This window comes from Camelus ferus, chromosome 1 (genome assembly GCF_009834535.1).
Source record: "Camelus ferus isolate YT-003-E chromosome 1, BCGSAC_Cfer_1.0, whole genome shotgun sequence".
Taxonomy (NCBI): Eukaryota; Metazoa; Chordata; class Mammalia; order Artiodactyla; family Camelidae; genus Camelus; species Camelus ferus.
Genome location: NC_045696.1, coordinates 110,489,815 through 110,510,059, shown reverse-complemented (window position 1 = coordinate 110,510,059; position 20,245 = coordinate 110,489,815). Strand labels below are relative to the sequence as shown.

Below are 20,245 nucleotides of genomic sequence, written 5' to 3'. Positions count from 1 at the left end.
GACTCCTTTTAGGTTCTTCCTTAATTCAACTTCTAAATATTGGGGTGCCTGGGAATAAGTCTGCAGACCTCCTCTTTCTTTATGTAGACTCACTTTCAAGGTAAGCTCTATGCTCTCATGGCTTAAAATACTTTCTCTATGTCAATGACTCCCAAATGTATATGTCCAGTTCAGACCTCTGCCCTGACCTCCAGACTCATATATCCTGCTTACTGTACATATCCACTTGAATGTCTAAAAGGCATTTTGAAACTTAATATTCCAAAACTGAGTTCTTGATATTTCCCTTCAAATCTGATTCTCTACAGTCATATCTATTTCAAGATACTTCCATCCTTCCAATTACCAAGACAAAAATGGAATACTGTTTGTCTCCTCTTTTCTTTCATACCAGACATCTGATCAGTCAGTAAATCCTTCAAAATATAACCACTTCACACCTATTCCACACTACCATCCTGGTCCGTGCTACTAATCTCTCTCTACTGAGTCACTGCAACACACTCCAAACTGGTTTCCTTGCCTTTGCCTCTGTCAGTCAAATACAATAGGCAAAGAGATTTTGTTAAAAAAGACAAATCACTTCCCTGTTCTGCTGCCAAATCCCTAATCTCTCACCATTTCAACTCAGAGTAAAGAATCAAATCCTTTATAACAGCCAACAGAGTTCCTGCTGCCTTCGCTTACACAACTCCAGGCACACTAGCTTGTATTCCCTCCACACATTGAGCACACAATTTATTCATCCCGTCTACTGGTGGTGAACATTGTGTTTTGTTCCTATATTTTTGTCATTGCAAACCATGCAATGAACATTTTTTGAGTTTATCTCCTGATACCATAGTACAAGAATTCCTTGTAAGAGAGTACAACTAGGAATAGAATTGCTGTGTCATGGGGCATGTGTATCTTCCCATCTTCATCATTACAGGATTGTGCCAAATTGTTTTCTAAGATAGTTACATCCTCACTGATACTGCATAAGTCTGTTATCTCATACCCTGCTTGATATTGTCAGACTTTTTTTAAGTCAATATGATGGTGTAAAATGGCATCTCGTCATTTTAATTTGCATTTCCCAAATTACTACAATGTAATGAGGTTTAGCATCTTCAAGTCTTTTGCCCACTTTTCTGTTGGGCTATTGTAGTTCTTTAATCTGGATATTAATCTTTTATCCTTATATACTATGCAAATATTTTCTTTTGTAATTTCACTTTCTTTAAGGATTCTTTTACTGAAAATTTACCAATCATTTCCTTCATGGTTTGTGCTTTTGTCCTTTTTAAGATTTTATTCTCTACTCCAAAGTCTTAAAAATCATCTCTTATAAGTCTTCCAAGTGTTTATAGTTTTGCCTTTAACATTCAAGTCTGTAATCCAACTGAAACTGTGTAAGGTAGTTAAGGAAAGGGTCTAATTTCGATTTTTTCATATCGATAACAATCATCCCTGTATAATTTATTTAAAAATCCTTCCCTCTCTCCAACCCCACATACACTTATTCTCAGTGCTAGCACTGTCACATACCAGAGTTCTATAAATATGTGGGTCTTTTTGTGGATTCTATGCTATTTTATTGATCTGTTTGTCTATCTCTGCACTTAATAACATGCCGTCTTTATTCAAATTTCCCACTTTGTTCTTCTTCTGGAGTGTTTTTGCTACTCTTAGCCCTTTGCTCTTGTACATAAAATTTAGCAGTAATTTTTCAAATTAGAGAAAAATATTAAGATTTTGATTGCCATTACACTGAATCTATAGATCAGCTGGAAAAAAAGAGACATTCACAATATTGAATTCACTATTCGAGAATATGGCATCCCTCAATTTATTTAGTTCTTTTTAAAGTCCTAATACAGTTTTATATATTATGCACATACTTCATGAATATTTGAGAAATTTGTATTTTTGATGCTCTTGTTAATTATATTTCTCTGAAAATTATATTTGTACACATTTGTTGCTAAAGTTCAGAAGTGCAATTGATTTTTGCATTCTGAACTTTGATTAAACTCTTTTATTATCTGTAGATTACTGGCTCCTTACTCTGTATATCAAAACACTTTCTAAACATGTATCTGTTAGCTGTCTTCTGTTGATTTCTAAAAAAAAATGTTTTAAGAATGACACTTTAGAATTTCTGAAACTTCCTTTGTGGCCTAACATGTCTTCAATTTTCATAAACTTTTTCATGTGTCTTGGAAATAAATGTGTATTCTCTGTGGGCTAGTTCCATAAATATATACTATTTATGTCACAACGAATTCCACTTATCAAGCCAATTCTGGTTTATTTAACGTTCAACTTCACTCAGAATTAAGTATCTTTCACTTAGATAATTTTCGAAGAACTCTAGGAGATAAATATTACTATCTTCATTTTGTCAAAGAAGGATTCAATGCTCAAAAGGGTTAAATAACTTGTCCAGATTGCCACAGCAAATTTGAACTTTGATCTGTTAGTTTGTTTACAACGCAAGGCTTCTAGGCTAGAAACCTCAGCCATTTTTTTTTAAATTTCACCTTCTTCTTCATCCTACAATATCTACTGCAACAGGTGCCTTTTAATTCTATACCCCCAAATTCTCTGATCCATCTCTTTCTCTTTTTAATTTCTCTGAAATTGGTAGTCAAGGAATACAAATGCCAGTGATAAATGCCACTGGTATACAGTGCTATTACAGTGTTTAAGACCCTTCACCTATATTTCTTCATTTAATTACCAGGATTACTCAGAACAGGCAGATATTTGTTACAGATTATGCACCTAGTTCTCAGAAGGTTCATGTAACAAAGTTTTAAAATTCTCAGGCAATAAGTGGCAGACCTAATTTTCTGGAAGCCAGGACTGCTTCTATAGCTCTGTATTTATCAAAATACTATTTTTAGAATAAAGTTTCTTTTTAGACTATTTTCTATTATAAAACATCAGACTAGAGCCAGATTTATGGTGGGTAACAGTATTCTCAGGATGATCATCCAGTTCCATTCCCTAACTCCAAAAAGAACTAAAGCCCAAAGTGGTGCTGTCATTTGCTAAGTGGAAGGGCTAGGATTAGAATTCAGATCCCACAGCTGGTGCCATTAACTCAGTCTCCAAGAATATGGCCAGTGTGAAGGGAATTACATCTGCTTTTCAGAAAAAAAGATCTAATGGTTATAGAACAAAAGTTGAGGAAAGGCCTCTTCATATACCACAGAGCTTCCAACGGTAATTGATTCACTGAATCCTCGAGGTACTTAATTGTTAAAGATTTCTTCTCATAGCTGGAATCGTGAATGTTACCGTGTTTCCATCATTGCCCTCGAAATGGAGATACCTAGAATGAAATTCGGGTGATGGCAGCTCCCGCCTGCAGAGTGTGTGTCACTGTAGGAAAAAGAAACCTGATGGGGGAAATTGGGAGTTTCCCACCCAGAGCGAAAAGAAGAAAAGCACAAGGTACAGATAACGTTTCTACGGGGGAAGGCCGGCGGCGATACCTGTACTGGGCAACGGTCAGCTTGGCCTCGGGCTCAGCCCCAAAGCCGGGCAAATGCTGTTTTAGGTAGGCCTCCAGGGACCTGCAGTCGAACTTGTGCTGGGGCAGCACTTCAACCGTGTCGGGCTCGCGGGAGGCCCTGGTCTCCATGATCGTTGCTGCCTTCTCAGACCAGAGAGCCGCAGAAACAAGTCTCCGGGGATCGGACACCACTGGGGAGGCGGTGCCACGCAGTAGCCAGGGGCGAGGCCGGAACGCCCCCGGAAGCCGGCTCGCGGCCCCAGCCAATCACACACCGCAGGCGCTGTTGCTGGGCAACACTGGCCGGCCGATTCTCAGGACTTGGGCATTAGTCGGGAAATGCCAGAAGGGCCTCAGGTGTATTTGGGTTTTAAATTTTCAGTCAGCCTCAGAGTTGGAGGCCTCAATTCTAAAGAAAGCAAGCAAAGTAAAGTTAGTCCCTAAGGGCAAGTAAGAACGGCCTGGCCTCTCCCACCTCCAAATTTAATGCACCAGCAGGCGGAAGACCCATAGGGTCCGGTTCAGAAAAGGGCCCGTCAGGACCTCGAACCCAGGAATAAAAGATCCCGGGGTTACTCCTAGTCGCCCGGTTGGAAAGGCAACATCACAGGCCGTGGGCTCTGGACACCTATGACCCCTGTCCTGCTGCGGCCTGGTCTCTTGGCCCAGGCGAAGAAGGAAGCTGAAAGGGGCGGGTTTTTTTTAATCTGAGGGGGGAGCAATGACTGCAACGCACCGGAAGCGGCCCGTGGGCGGCCGCAGGGAGCTGCGGAGACGTGTCGGTCCGGGAGGCGCTGGGAGCGCTTCCCCCGGGGTCTGGGTTAGGAAGGCTGCCGCGAGGTCCTCGCGGGACCAGCAGGCCTAGCAGCGTGGGTCGGCGGCGGCGGCGAAGGCCGGGGCTGGGAGCGCTGGCAGCCGGGGTCCCAGCCATGGCCGAGTCTGTGGAGCGGCTGCAGCAGCGGGTCGAGGAGCTGGAGCGGGAGCTGGCCCAGGAGAGAAGTCGCCGGGCCCTGGGGGGCGGCGACGGTGGAGGCGGTCGGGCCCGCATCGAGAAGATGAGCCCGGAGGTGGTGGACTCCAACCCCTACAGGTGACCAGCGTGGCGGGGCGAGGGGGGCGAGGTCACGGTCTCCAGGTGGTCAGGAGTGAGGAGCCCCCAGCTGCTGTCCAGCTCATATGGCCTCTCATCGGCCTTTTCTTGTTTTGGGGGCCCTGTTCCCAAACGGCAAGTCCAAGTTTTAGTACTGGTTAAGAGATGTTCTTTCTCTTTGTGAAAAAATAAAAATAAAAATAAAGTGAATCAGCCATATGGTGCTGCTCCTGTGTTTCCCGAGGACACGTATCCAGTTTCCTACTGCCCTGCTGTTAGACTTCCTCACTCTGCATAAAACTGATAGTAATAACTTTCACAAGATGACACCAAAAGTGAAACCCGCTAAGCGTAAACTTCGAGATTCATAAAGGCTTGTTTAGTGTTTCTTAAATTAGGGGCGTGGTAGGAATAGCTGGATTCGCTCTAAAACCATTGGGCTTTACCAGTTCTGTCCGCTCGTCTCCTTTTTTCGTTTCCTAAGGTTTGTTAATCAGCAGGCCGAACATAGCTCTGTGGTTAACGGTAAGGACTCTAGAGCCAGATTGATTGGATTCAAATCTTAGCAACTGAGTAACCTGGAGAGAGTTCTGAATTTGTTTCAGTTTTTCACTCCTAATATCTCTGTCGAGTTGTGAAGATTGAAATTGTCAGTATATGTATTCTTAGAGTAGCACCTGTATATGTTAAGCCTTGTACAAGACTTTATTGTTCAGTGCATATAATAACAGTTTCTGAGCTTTCGTTACCTGCTAAGCACTTTGCATGCATTGTCCCTTTACACCTCAGCACAACCCTAGGACATTGGTACGATTATTTTACCTCCATTATGTAGGTTAGAATATTGAGGCTGTCAGCAATGTTGTGACCAGCCTCAGGCCACAGAGCTAATAGTAGCTAATAAGGCTTTAACTGACAATAGGTTTGTCTTACTCCAAAGTTCACATGGGACTGCATCCCCAAGAAAAACAAATAAGCCAGTAAGTAGTGTGGCTTAAAACTGGATAGTTTTAAAGTAGGTGAAACAGGAAAGATGTTATTGTTGCTCTTTTCCTTCAAAAAGCAGGAGAGTTTGGATTTTAAAGACAGGTTTTATTTATGATGTATAAAGCCTCAGTGGAAGTCTTAGGGTACATGTATCTTTTTTTTTTTTAAACAATCTAAAATACAGACCAGTATTTAGGCACAAAGATGTTAAGTACAGTATTACTTGCGACAGAAAAACCTGACGAAATTATAATTGTTCCATAATTACAGAAAAGTTTATATTAACCCAAATTAAATGAAATCATCATGCCTGATTCTTGGTTTTCTCTCATTCATCTTACTACCTGTTTTTTTTTTCCTTTCAATTTTGAGATATAATTGACAGGATGCATATATAACTGTCTTGCCATGTATGATGGGTTAGCCATTCAAAATTTTTACAGATTGAATAAGCATGAACTGACATCTCTAATCAGAATGAGTGGAAACTATTTGGTTTGGCATCCTTAAAGATTTTTTAACTTTACAAGTGAAAAATTTATAGCATTACCTCCAACAATGAAAAGCAAAGGAATGTGGATCATGTATTTAGAATCAATCTTTCATTTTAATGTGGGACGATTTCTTGACATTGTAATAATCCCAAACCAAACTTTCAGAACTCAAATCTAGACATTAAGTATTTTGTATCTTATTTGCACCATTTGTCTATTAAAACTGCTATATAGGAGATGGCAGTTGTCACCCAGAGCTCTGCAGTGTACATGGAAATTTGATAAAATTTAGACTAAATTTTTTGAATTTTTGTTCATTAAGCAAATATTTAGTGAGCACTTTTTCATCTCCAGCCCTATTGAATAATATGTACTATTAATTGTGATTATTGCATTTGTTATGCATAGACATGGAATATATATAGACACGGTCATTTCCCTCAAGGGATTGCCAGATGAATGTGAGATAGAAAGGTAGACATGGGATTGCAGTGTGAGTGGTAAGAATTATGATAGAAAAAGTACATAGTTGTCAGAAAAATATGGAGATTTGTAGGTGTTCTACATCTTTTTAACTGCATCTGGCGCTATAATAGAAATATAACATAAAGCCCCTGACCCTCAAAAAACTTTTGCTTTAGTTTTGGAGATTCAGTGGTTGTGGAATAATGATCAACACAAGTAAGTGTAAAATTATGTGGTATAGTATATAATTAGATGCATGTGGACAAAAGGAAGAGTTGAGCAGAGGCTTTAAAATTAGAAAACTTGGTTTTCAATACTGGCTCAAAAACCCAGCCCTGAATACTTGTTTGCCATTTAGCTGATCTTAGGAAGTTAATTAACATGAATCCTTTCCCTCATTTGTAAAAGGAGGCTGCAGTACATTCTTCTCAGGGTTATTTGTAAAGATTAAAGAGAGCGTCAATGTAAAGATGGCAGGTTGAGCACAGGCATATATTATAACTGTCTACCCAATCCCACTAAAATGACAGTAAAGGAATTTTTTAAAAGGAATAAACCCCCATTGAAAAAGTGGAGGATTTCTATTAATAACGGGGGGAGGGTGAGTTCCTGTACTTAAAGATTATAGTAACACAATTTTAGATACCAGAAAAGGGATGGATGACTGATAACTATTTTAAAGGATCCAAAGAAATTGACTCTAAAGCCTGCAACCCAGTTTATACTACAGAATTCCCCAAAGGCTCAAGAATAGGCATAGGTCTTTCTAGAAGGGCTTAAGGTAGGGCTAAAAAAGATAGGGTTAGAAATCTGTTGACAACAGCCCAAGTTTGCTACTCCACTTTGGGCAGCAAATGCCTCTCCCTACTGGGAGAGAAGACTAGAGATTTACTCATTGAGAGTAAAATAGATGATTTCTATTAAATAATAGAAGCAGGTCTTTGTACTTGAAGTAAGGGGATTAACTGAATGTTTGCATACTGAATGCTAGGACTCCCAGCCTTGCTCTTCCACTTAACATCTCAAAATTGATGGGCATAATTACCTTACAGGCTGGAAATTGAAAGATTGTTCTCCAGAGAATCTGGGAGAACCAAGAAGAACGACTGAAAGACACTGACATTGTGGGTTTCTCTAAGGAACCAGGACAGATCACCCTACAGTGAAGCCCAAAGTCAAACAAATATTGCCCCCATCCTTCCCTTTATTAGTGTCTGGCTCTTAATATGAGCAGAACAAAGGATAAGAGAAGTTCCTAACATGAAAGAAAGAAAATAGAAATGTTAATTTGAATGGACTATATAAGGGGAACACAACCCCAACATTATCTTTAGTATCTTCAGAGAGAGAGAGGTATGTAAATGAAACAGAACAGGATACTGCAAAGTCATTCGGAGGATTAAAAAGAATTCTTGTAAGTGGAGAATAACAAAATGAAAATCTCAATAGAAGGGTTGGAAATTAAAGTTGAAAAACTAGGAGAACAGAGCAGAAACTAAAATGATGGAAAATAGTACAAAATAATTAAAAGTAGAGGATCAGTCCAAGTGGCCCAACTTTCAAACAGTAGAAGGTCCAGAAAGTCCAGGAAAAATAAACCAAGCAAACGAGTCATCACACTCTTCAGGGAAATTTCCCAGAACTGAAAAAAGTGTTTCCAACTTGAAAGGGTCCACATAATGGATGAGAAAAGATTCATTCTAAGGCACATCATGAGATTTCAGAATCTAGAAGACACTGGAGCAATACCTTAGAAATTTTAAAGGAAAATTATTCCTAATTTAGACTTTTATACCAAATTAAACTATCAAGTGTGTGTGTGTGTGTGTGTGTGTGTGTGTATTAATAGCCTTCCATGATTATGTACCCTTTAGTTTGTCCTTTTTATAAAGAAAAGAATTTTGATAAAGAACATTTTCAGATGTACAAGTTCTCAAAATTTATCTTCGTTGGACCCTTTACAAAGCTACTGTAAGATGTTATTCCAACCATAGCAAGAGAATAAATTAAATAATCTAGAGCAAAGGCTCTTAATCTTTGATGCGCATCAGAATTATTTTGAGGAGCTTGTTAAAACATGGACTGTTAGGCTCCACATCCAAAGTTTGATTCGTTCTGTGATTATAGAGTTGGGGCTCAAGAAATGGTATTTCTAGCAGATTCTCAGTTGGTACTGTTACTGAGCTACAGACCATACTTTAGAGCCACTGAGCTGTAGGATACAGAAAGCAGGGGATTAAAACAGGATAAAGAAATGAAGGGAATTTGTAATGATGAAGGGGGAGCCCAGAATGGGAGCAGTGTGTGCAGATGGGAGTCAGCCTGTGAGGACATTTCAGAAGATCCTAGTACGTCTTCAAGAAGATAAAATTGCTAGAACACCTCATGCACATGACTGTATCTAGAGGAATTTTAGACAACTGGGTTTGAATTTGTGGAAATACATAGGAAATTAAGCATGAGGAGAAACAATTAACTTCAAGGGTAGGGATTATATATGAAAGGGTAAGTTCCAATATACTGCATTGCCCAGTTGTGAACGGTATGAACATCTAACCAAAATAACCAAAAACAATAGTAAGAGGCTGGTGGGATGAGAAATATTTGTGTTCAGTAGGGATCAGTGATAAGAAATCTTCAGCTAGTACCTAAAATTGAAAATCAAGAAATAACAATGTTAGCATGTTTTTTTACAGATTATGTCGGTAACAGAGTTTAAAAGTGAGGGAGGAGAGAAAAATGGGGTTGGATGCCAGAAGACTGCTGAATATCCCAACAAGCCTGCCAGAGTGCAAATGAATGGAATTTGTATATATATGTGTATAGGGTTAAAGTATAAATATTTAAAAAAAAAAAAAAAAAGCTAAAACACCGAATAGAACAGACTAGCATAATGAGGTAAAGTACCTGTTAGAGTCCTTGGCCCAGATGTGCTTACGAAAAGTAGACATTATCTGTTAATGGGCAGAGGCAACAAGTGAACGGAATTCTAGCCACAGGATTATTCTGATGTTAAATGTTAAATCTGAGTGTTAAACATTAAATATTTACATATACTAATAAAGCATAGGAAAATGTTGAAATTTCACTTTGACCCATCTCATCTGAACACAACATTTAAGTCAGTAGGTCTCAATCTTGACTGCACATTAGAGCATCTGAGGAACTTCAAAAAAATCTTACTTCACAGGCTACGTCTGGGAGGGTTTTCAGGCATCAGTGTTTTTAAAGCTGCTGAGGTGATTTAGTTTCATCTGTAAAAGCCAGCTGATAAAGATCCTCCCCCCCCGCCACCCACTCCCACCAACAATTTCTTTCTCACAGTTTAGTTTCTGTGATGATGTATGTTTTACCTGTATCACTATTATTTAAAAGATTTTAAGCTTTAAAACATTCTTTTTCTTTGCTTTAAGCCGCCTGATGGCATTGAAACGAATGGGAATTGTAAGCGACTATGAGGTATGATAAGCCTTCCCAAGGTTTTGAAGATGATTTCAGTAAATGAAAATAATTTCTGACATTTTCAATGAAGAAATATTAACCAACACAAATACAATCTTACATTTCACAGAAAATCCGTACCTTTGCTGTAGCGATAGTAGGTGTTGGTGGAGTTGGCAGCGTGACTGCTGAAATGTTGACAAGATGTGGCATTGGAAAGGTAAAAGCATTTCTCTTTGCTTGTCATATAGGGAACCTACTCACTTCTGGAGAAGTCAGGTACAAATTCGGATTTTTTTCTCATTACTAATGGTTTATTGATTGGTGACATATTTATTCAGATTGTTCTTTCTACCTGGGGGGTGGGGGAAGGTTTAAGACATAACTCTACCAAAAAGGGAGCTGATATTATTGCTAATTAAACAGGGACTACCTAACTGTGTTCAGGAACTTTTTAGTTTGAAATAATATATAAACAATTTGGACTTAAGTATTTTAGCAATAGAAGTTTAGGAAAGAAGGCTGTTAAATTGATGAAGTGTGTGGATGAAACACTGAAACATCCAAAAAAAAAATTCAAACAAGACAGACTAAGAAGCATGTATCTTTCTGACTCCCAAAAGTGAACTGGTGAATACTCCAGATTTTTTTTAACCCATGCATTTTTTTTTCCGTTTTTCTAAAATTGACTTAGATTGCAGGTAGGAGGGAGAAGTTAACCTTATGCTAGAAGTCAATCTTAGATTTATAAAGCCAAAGCTCATGGTGTTAGATAAGCTTTCCACAATTATATACCCTTTTATTTGTCATTTTAATGAAGCAAACATTTTCCCACAAAGTATATCAGTGCTTTTTAATATGTTGATCTACTTCATGCCCCAAGTGGCTTCAAAGTTGGCACTCACTTACTGATACAGAAAAGATAACACCAAAATACTAACAATGTTTATTAACATTTCAAAGTCTTTGAAGAAATTTATAAAAGCCAGTCAACAACTGGCTGACATAAGGGCCCTAGCTGACTGACTGAGAATGGCAGTGATCATGGAAATCTGCAGGTCTCAGTTTTGAGTGTGCAGCAGTATCGCTTGGAAGGATTGTTAAAACACAGATTGCCAGACTAACCCAGTGGTTTTGATTCTGTAAGGTTCAGGTGGACCTAAGAATTTGAATTTTTAACAAGTTCCCAGAACCCAGATTGTTCTGATGTTCTGAGGACTAAGCTTTAAGAACTGCTGGGTCCTATTCCTCCTCAGTTTGGTCCCTGAAGTGTACCATGAGCATCACCTGGGAGCTTGTTAGAAATGCAGATTCCCAGGCTCTACCCAAAACATGCCGAATCAGAAGCTACATTTTAACAAGACTGTCAGATGATTCATATGCATATTAAAGCAGGAGAAATGCTCCTTTATTTCTAACAAGCTCCAGGTGATGCTAGAGTGAGCAAGGATTTACAGTAGCCAGGATCCGGAATAGTGGTTATCACCTGTAGTTAGAATCACCTGGGACGTTTAAAAAACTTCTGATATCCATACTGCACTCCATAATGAGTTAATGAGAACCTCTGGGAATGGGACCCTGACATCTGTATTTTTTTATTCCAATGTGCACTCAAGTTTGTAAGCTAAGAGTCTACATGGGTAAGTTTCAGAACTCTTTTTTCAATATGTGAAACAGAGGAACAAGAAGCTGATTTATGGGGTTAAGTAGGGAAGTGGGAGGGTTGGAGACCCAGGGCCCACTGCTTATCCCTGAAAGTTTATGGAATTCCCCAGGGCACTCTGGATCACCAGATCTAGATCAGCTGCCTTGTTATACAGATGAGGATGCAGGCCTAAAAAGTGAAAGTGATTTACCCACGGGCAGAGCTAATTAGTGACAGTTACAGCTCAGACATCTGTCCCCAGATTTAAGATTTCCTGCAGCTAACTCATAACCCAGCTATGAAGTTGAAACTCAAATTTAATACTTGACCTGACCTAATAAATATTGCTAAGAATGAGCTTAAATAAACCATATTTTGAAAATTCTAATTAGGGTTAGAAAATTATAGAGGGTGTAAGTGATATCTTTTCTAGCAAGATATTAAGTGTTACCTAGATGTTGTTTTTAATGGGCTGGATTACCTTTTTTTTTAGTTTCTTTATTGAGAAGATGAAAATCTCATTTCTGCTTTTATTGTTAAATTTAGAATGCTGAGAATTATATTACAAAGTCACAGAATTTTAGATAATGTAGGGACCTCATTGGGTTCAACCTGTTCTTACTGATAAGAAATGGATCTTTTGGCCACTTTAAAGTTGGGTGAGTGTGACAAACGCTGTCATGTCTAAGTATGTAGCAGGAAACAACAATTAACTGACTGTTTGGAATAAAGTTTTAGCCATGGTATGGGCATATATAGTATCATACTCAAGAAAGGAATCATGTTATACTGTGGTTTTAAGTTATAGCATTTGTTTTTACCTTATTTAAAAATTTCACTTATCTAATGGGTTCCTGGCTTTTAGCAAAAAATTGGAATGAAGTAGAATTTTGGCATAGTTTTTAAAAATTGCAATGAAATGGAGTGATTTTTGAGCCAAATCGTTTAGAAAGGCAGTACAGCACTGTGGTCAGGGTGCAGGTGCTGGATTGAGAATGTCTGAATTTGAGTCTCATTTCCACTGCATATTAGCTGAGTGGCTTTTGGGCAAGTGCCCTAGTTGTCCCATTTCTAAAACAAGGATAATATTACCTATATACTTACCCCATATGAGGATTAAATGAATTCATGGCACCTAGTGTTTCACAGTTAGCTATTAATATTACTGTCAAACTGCTAAATCCATCAAGTGTAAAGCCCACTAGTTGATTGATTATTTTCAGTTTGTTTTTTGGTATGTTTTTCAACAGAATACCACTGTTTTCATTTTAGCTGCTACTCTTTGACTATGACAAGGTGGAACTGGCCAATATGAACAGACTTTTCTTCCAGCCTCATCAAGCAGGATTAAGTAAAGTTCAAGCAGCAGAACATACTTTGAGGTAAATGGAATAGCAATTGAAGGCAGTGAAATTAGTGAAATCTTGCTTTGTGTATTTGGTATGAGTTAACCTATCAGATAAATGGACCTGAATTTTTCTCTATAAAAATGCAGGTTTCAGTTATCTCTTCGAACTGCAGGTGGCAGCTTTTTTCTTTGTAGGGCTAGATAATAAATATTTTAGGCTTTGAGGGTCATACAGTCTTTGTCAAAACTTCTTCAGCTATACAGCTGGAGTGTGATAGTAGCTGTAGGCAATGTAAAAATGAATGAGCATGGCTGTGCTCTGATAAAACTTTATTTATGGACTCTAAAATTTATATTTCATATAATTTCACGTATCATAAAATATGTTCTTATTTTGATTCCTTTTTTCTTGCAACGATTTAAAAATGTAAAAACCATTCTTAGCTTGCAGACCTTACAAAAGCAGGTGCCAGGTCGATTTGCCCCAGGGGCCATAGTTTGCTAACCCTTACTCTAGGAAGTTTCTTTGTGGCCCCAAACATACTTGCACTGAATTGAATAGGGAACAAAAAAGCTCTTTTGTCAGGCTGAGCTGTAGCTAACAGAGGTAATAAAGGCTTAATTTCCAGCATATAAATTGTGGGATTATTTCTGTAATCCTTCTGACAGTCTTACTTGTTTTGAGCCTGGTCCTTGAGGTGGGACAGAAGAGAACTTTGAATTTTCTTTGAATAGTTTGAATTCCACTTGTCTGCCTCTGTTAAGTGATCTTTAGCTCTTTCAGTTCTTTTTCCTGCTTTCTCTAACTGTTCTACTAGTAGTTTTTATAATTCCCTTTTTCCCTCTTAGGAACATTAATCCTGATGTCCTTTTTGAGGTACACAACTACAATATAACCACTGTAGAAAACTTTCAACATTTCATGGATAGAATAAGGTAAAATTTCATTTATGAATATTTTGCACAATGTCCAGCTTACTTTAAGTATTATTAGAAAATCTGTTGATTAATTCAATGAGTTGGTAGGTTGATATATGTGTGTATTTATATTATTTATATATTTTAAATAGTTAATTTTTGTGTGATTTTTATGTATTGGGAGCTCACCAAAAAGTATATATTGTCCAAAAAACAAGAGTAACAACAAAATAAAAAACAAGCCCCCGAAATCCTGTTATTTAATTATATAAAAAGGGATCCTCATAAAATTATAAGTCCTGGGTTCCAGATTATATTTCTATCTGAAAGTGGTTTTCTGCAGAGACTGTCAATGCACCACTGAAATATTGACTTGTATTCAGTTAACTTACTACATTTCCATTTGCAGTGAAACAAGAGTAAAAGTCTGTGACAGCTGAGAGGGAAATGGTGACTTTTGTGAACAGACTTTATACTTCATGCAGCCTTGTACGTGTTGTATAAGAAGTATTGTAATATCATTGATATTATATTCATAATAGTTAATACTCGATATGTACTGGGTCTTTAATATTAAATACTGTGTTATAATTATACTCAAACATTTACTGAAAGAATAAATATGTGACTGAACAAATACAGTCTAATTAGAATGTATTTTGTGTCCTGATTTTTTTCAAATAAAATTTCTTTGCTTAGTTATGGTGGATTAGAAGAAGGAAAACCTGTTGACCTACTTCTTAGCTGTGTGGACAATTTTGAAGCTCGAATGACAATAAATACAGTGAGTTTTCCTATTGTGTAATGTGTTATACTTGTGGATTTTCCTATATGTTCTGTCAGTATATATTCCCCACCCTGAAAATAGTTCTGCATTAAATCCTTTGATAATGTGTTTTACTTATTTTTAATGTTCTCTCAGCCTATTTTTGAAATTTATTCTAATGGGACCTGTGTAGCTTTGCTGGTGTGGCATATGTTTCAGTATCCTACTCTCTCTTATGCCAGGAGAGGAAACTAAAACGGCACATAATTCTGATGTATAATTAAAAAAATAAATTTATTATTCTGTCTTATTCTTGGTCAGCATTGGTTTTAACTTTGTTCCTTTATTTTTAAGTAAATGTGTAAATATGTATAAATTGCCTACCTATACAATTTCTCAAGAATAAAACTGAATTCTTTTGATTGTGTTTATAACTTTTCAAATAGAATTTTGCAATTGTTATTGCTGAAATTATTTTAGAAAAATGAAGTTTTACATTAATATACTAAGAAAACCAGTGAAATGGCTCAGTTTAATTAGGTACTTATTGACTGCTTGCCTGAATGCTGTCAGTTTACTTTTTGAGTAGAGTGGCAATTGCTGAGGAATTCTGTTACTTACAACTTTACTGTTTGTTTCTAAATATTAATTTTTAAAAACTCTTTGTAATCCATTTAACTCCAGTTTTTCATGAAAAGAAATTATGGTTAATTACTTCTTGCTTTTTTAATGTTCTCTATTGTGTTTTCACCTGTTTCTGTTAAGGCTTGTAATGAACTTGGACAGACATGGATGGAGTCTGGGGTCAGTGAAAATGCAGGTTTCAGGGCACATACAGCTCATAATTCCTGGAGAATCTGCTTGTTTTGCGGTATGCGTGATTCATTTTGGGCATTTTTCCCTGTTAAGTGAGAGTTCCTGGGGCATTGAAAATGTATTACAGTTCAAAGAAAAGCCAAGCTTGGAATGTGACGGAGTGCTGTTTGGAGCATCCTACACTTTCTTCTTCTTTCTTTTGAAGTATTGCCTTTTACTCTTCTTCATGTAGTGCGCTCCACCACTTGTAGTTGCTGCAAATATTGATGAGAAGACTCTGAAACGAGAAGGTGTTTGTGCAGCCAGTCTTCCTACCACCATGGGAGTGGTTGCTGGGATCTTGGTACAGAATGTGTTAAAGTGAGTGAGGGTTAATTTTTCTGAATAGTCTTGTTTGCCTTTGAAAAACATACCAGATATTGGAATTACCAGCTAAGTATTTGATTTAGTTTTTTAAAAATTTAGTTTTAGATACACATTTTAAAATATTATATATGTTTAATATATGTATACTTTTAATTTATATATAAATATATCTTAATATGTTTAAATATATAGTAGATAATATTACATATAGTAACACACATATTTGTGTTACTCTCTGCATTTGAAATAACTCTTTTTCTTTTTGTTGTTTATCTTTTGTACATGATTTTTCCTCTATTTATAAGCTTCTAAAAAGAATCAGATTTGACTGGGAGAGCGCCAGGGAGCTTTATGGCATCCTGGAAATGCACCATTCAGCCGGCCCTCCATATCCTTGGGTTGTGCACCTGCAGATTCAATTAACTGTGGATTGAAAATATTAAAAAAAAAAAAATTCCATTAAGTTCCAAAAAAGAAAACTTGAATTTGCCACATGCTGACACCTGTTTATATAACATTTACACTGTATTTACAACTATTTACATAACATTTACATTTTATTAGGTATTGTAAGTAATTTAGAGATGATTTAAAGTATCTGAGAAGATATGCACAGGTTATATGCAAATACTAGGCCATTTTATATAAGGGACTTGATTTTGGTATCCTGGGGGTGGAGGGTATTCTGGAACCAATCCCATGGATACCAAGGGACAACTGTATTTAATCACTGTAGTGATCATGGGTGAGTCCTTCTGTAAAATTTTACTGAGATTTAATACAAATTTAAGATTGTAAACTTTGCAGTAAGTTATATATAAAAACTTTAAAAAATTAGATTTAGCACCATATGTCAGGGATTTTTAAGATACACTTCTTCCACATTTTAATTTCTCTGAAATCAGGATGCTTCTTATAGTTGTTGACATGTCATAATTTAATTGGCAACATTTTATCTTTATTACAGTTTCAAAAATAATAGTGCATTCTGTGTTTGAGGAAGTGGAGTAATCTTTTCTTGACTGCATTCATTCAACAAAATCTACTATAAGCCAGGCTCTGTAAACAAGATAAAAAATTGGTTTTCTGGGTTGCTAAAAAAATCATTACTTTCACAGTCATATTTTAAAAATTCATTCACTTTTTCCTAATACTCTTATGGTTTTATTTCTTTATTTGAGTCTACTTTGATTTGTTTTCCTAGGTTTTTGTTAAATTTTGGTACTGTTAGTTTTTACCTTGGATACAATGCAATGCAGGATTTTTTTCCTACTATGTCCATGAAGCCAAATCCTCAGTGTGATGACAGAAATTGCAGGAAGCAGCAGGAAGAATATAAGGTATATGTCAATCTGTCACTATGCATGAGAGACCAAATTGCATGGGACAGTAACTTTAAAAAGAAGAAATTATTATTTAGATTTGGAATACAAGATAAATGGGTTCTGAAGTTTCAAAGTTCTGATTTATTCATCATGCTTTAAAAATGAAAATTCTGCTCAGAGTCTTTTCTTGCTTTTGGTAAGATAAAGGCCTGTCTGAATTCTTTAAAAACATTTCTTTTAATTTTAATTTTTTAAGCTAAAATATAGTTGTACAATATTGTTAATTTCAGGTGTGCTGCATAGGTGATTTGACGTTTGTGTACATTATGAAATGATCACCATGATAAGTCTAGTTACCATCTGTCCCCCAAATTATTACAATATTATTGACCATATTCCTACTGCTGTAAATTATATCCTTGTGACTTATTTATTACATAGGTGGAGGTTTATACCTCTTAATCCTTTCACCTGTTTTGCACCCCCACCTCCCCTCTGGCAACCACTGTTTGTTCTCTGTATTTGAGTCTGTTTTCATTTTGTTTTTTAGATCCCACATTTAAGTGAGATCATATGGTATTTGTCTGTCTGACTTATTTCATTTAACATAATACACTCTAGTTCCATCCATGTTGTCACAAATAGCAGGGTTTTTCTAATGGCTGAGTAATATTCCATTGTATGTATATTCCACATCTCCTTTATCCACTGATCTATTGATGGACATTTAGGGTGCTTCCATATGTTGGCTATTGTAAATAGTGCAGTGAACATTGGAGTGCATATATCTTTTTGAATAAGTTTTGTTTTCTTCAGAAAAAATACCCTGAAGTGAAATTGCTGAATCACATGGTAGTTGTATTTTTAATTTTTTGAGGAATCTCCATACTGTTTTCTATAGTGGCTGCACCAATTTACAATCCCAATAGTGCATGAGTGTTCCCCTTTCTCTCCATCCTTGCCAACACTTGTTATTTTGATGGTAGTCATTCTGACAGGTGTGAGGTGTTACCTCACTGGTTTTGGTTTGTATTTCCCTCATGATGAGTGATGTTGAGCATCTTTTCATGTGTCTGCTGGCTATCTGTGTGTCTTCCTTAGAAAAAAGCCTGTTTAAATTCTTGATTAATGCTTCATATAACTGAGAATGAGTAAAAACACTTTGACACTGTTTGATTTCCACAGAAAAAGGTAGCAGCGCTGCCCAAACAGGAGGTTGTTCAAGAAGAGGAAGAGATAATACATGAGGACAATGAGTGGGGTAGGAATCTTTCATAAATGGATATGGCAGCATGAAACCACCTTTATGGGAGTCAATCTAACTGTAATTAAGATGATACAAATTTGGAATGATTATTGCTCATTAAGCTCCTTAAAGACTGTTTTAAGATCAAGTTTAACTTTACAGGCATTGAGTTGGTATCTGAAGTTTCAGAAGAGGAACTGAAAAATTCTTCAGGTCCAGTTCCTGACTTACCTGAAGGAATTACGGTGGCATATACAATTCCCAAAAAGGTACACCTAAAATCTCACTTACTATAAGTAAATATCATATAGAGAAAATGTCTTACCTTCTTTCATCTTCAACCTATTTTATAATGCCAGTGCAGTGTTTCCTGTTTTAGATATTTTATGTTATGGGCATTAAGATGTGTGAAAGAAAGAGGTATTCAGTGTTAATGTAGAAATATTCACAGTACATTTTAAACTGTTTGAAAACAGACATAAAATAGTTTTGTTCACTTACTGGTAGATCAGGTGAAATAGATTTGATTAAATGACAGTGCCATTTTGTATACTGATAGCTTTAGCCACAATACCATTTAAAAGTACCACTCCAGTAGCAATCTCAGGACTACTGAAATTACTGCCTTGCAAATGAAAAGATTGATGGGGAAGGTAAACGCCTTTGTCTCCCCTAAAAATTAGAAAGAATACTTTTTAAAGAAAGTTTACTTTGTAAACTCGTTTAACATGGCTAAGCTTACTTGTGATATATTCCTAAGCATCAAGAATTTTAATTGGTTATATTTTCACCATGTTTTCCTCATTTATTGATAGCAGGAAGATTCTGTACCTGAGGTAACAGTGGAAGATTCTGAAGAAAGCTTGGAAGACCTCATGGCCAAGATGAAGAACATGTAAATAACGGACTGGCCTGCGTTTTATTTCCTGTGTTTAAGCCTATTCCCTTGCAATTAAAAAAAATCATTTTAAAACAGAAAACTTGGGGCAACATCAATTGATGTATCTTCACTAAATTGTTATACTTTTTGAAAATACTGTTGAGTATTGCTTGTTGCTCCCCTCCCCTTCAACTAAATCAGATACTCTCCTAAAATTCATGTCTTATTCTAGGAAGAAAACTTCAAAGGATTAATGTAGGCAGTTACAAGTCTTATCCAAACTTAGCCATTGAACTGTTTTGGCTTTTTGGGAAAGGTAGGAAGAAAGGACCATTCTGATGCCACATTCCTTTTCTTTCCAGTAATCCTTTGTAGTCCGTTGCCTGAGGCCAGTGGACAATACAGTAGTGTGTGGTCAAATATAGGGAAAGGACAAGAGATAGAACATACCGATTGGAGCCAGCACGCATCTACTCATTGTGTTTGGAATTGCTCCCTACAAGAAAACTGGCCACTACTGCTAACTTGGCCAACGATGAATTTCAAATAGTTAACCCTTAAAATAAAAACATCCTCTCAAATGTTTCCTGATGAAATACAAGTTGAAATGTAGTCAGTAGAAAAGTTTGCAAACCTGTGAATTTTATATTCAAAACGAGACAAAGGCAAATAAAAGGAAGCTCTCTTCACGGATAGTCAGATAAAGGTATTTTCAGGATGTACAAATTATATTTCTGCACCGAATAAGGAAAAGCATTTCATCGGTGGGACACATATCTGAGTCAGTGTGCTTTACTGAGGAGCAAAGGATAAATTTAGGCTAAGATCATCTGAATTATACCCATCATATGGGCTACCTCCTGAATACTTTATTTCATTTAAATTTGATATTTTAACATTGGCAAGGATTTGTCCTGGATAGTGGGCAATGAAAGAGGCCTAAATTGTCTCTG

At 36.8% G+C, this 20,245-nt stretch overlaps 2 protein-coding genes across 4 annotated transcripts in view; one reads left to right on the top strand and one right to left on the bottom strand.

Moving 5' to 3' along the window:
- ACAD11 (acyl-CoA dehydrogenase family member 11) overlaps positions 1-3,769 on the bottom strand; it is an 82,037-nt gene extending 78,268 nt beyond the window's left edge. Inside the window, exon 1 of one of the 3 annotated variants that reach the window (XM_032488263.1) lies at positions 3,486-3,769. In XM_032488263.1, the coding sequence (XP_032344154.1) occupies positions 3,486-3,634 (149 nt within the window). In that variant the 5' untranslated portion in view covers positions 3,635-3,769. The remainder of the gene's footprint in view (positions 1-3,485) is intronic. The other 2 variants (XM_032488255.1, XM_032488274.1) reach the window with 2 other exon arrangements.
- Positions 3,770-4,076: 307 nt separating this feature from the next.
- On the top strand, positions 4,077-19,893 carry UBA5 (ubiquitin like modifier activating enzyme 5). The gene is given in 13 exon segments (XM_006194516.2): positions 4,077-4,595; positions 9,955-10,000; positions 10,113-10,202; positions 12,900-13,009; positions 13,825-13,911; positions 14,593-14,677; positions 15,425-15,478; positions 15,480-15,530; positions 15,708-15,835; positions 17,046-17,181; positions 18,352-18,427; positions 18,575-18,681; positions 19,228-19,893. Coding segments are annotated over 13 exon segments (1,215 nt in total). The 5' UTR covers positions 4,077-4,434; the 3' UTR covers positions 19,312-19,893.
- The last annotated feature ends 352 nt before the right edge of the window (positions 19,894-20,245 follow it).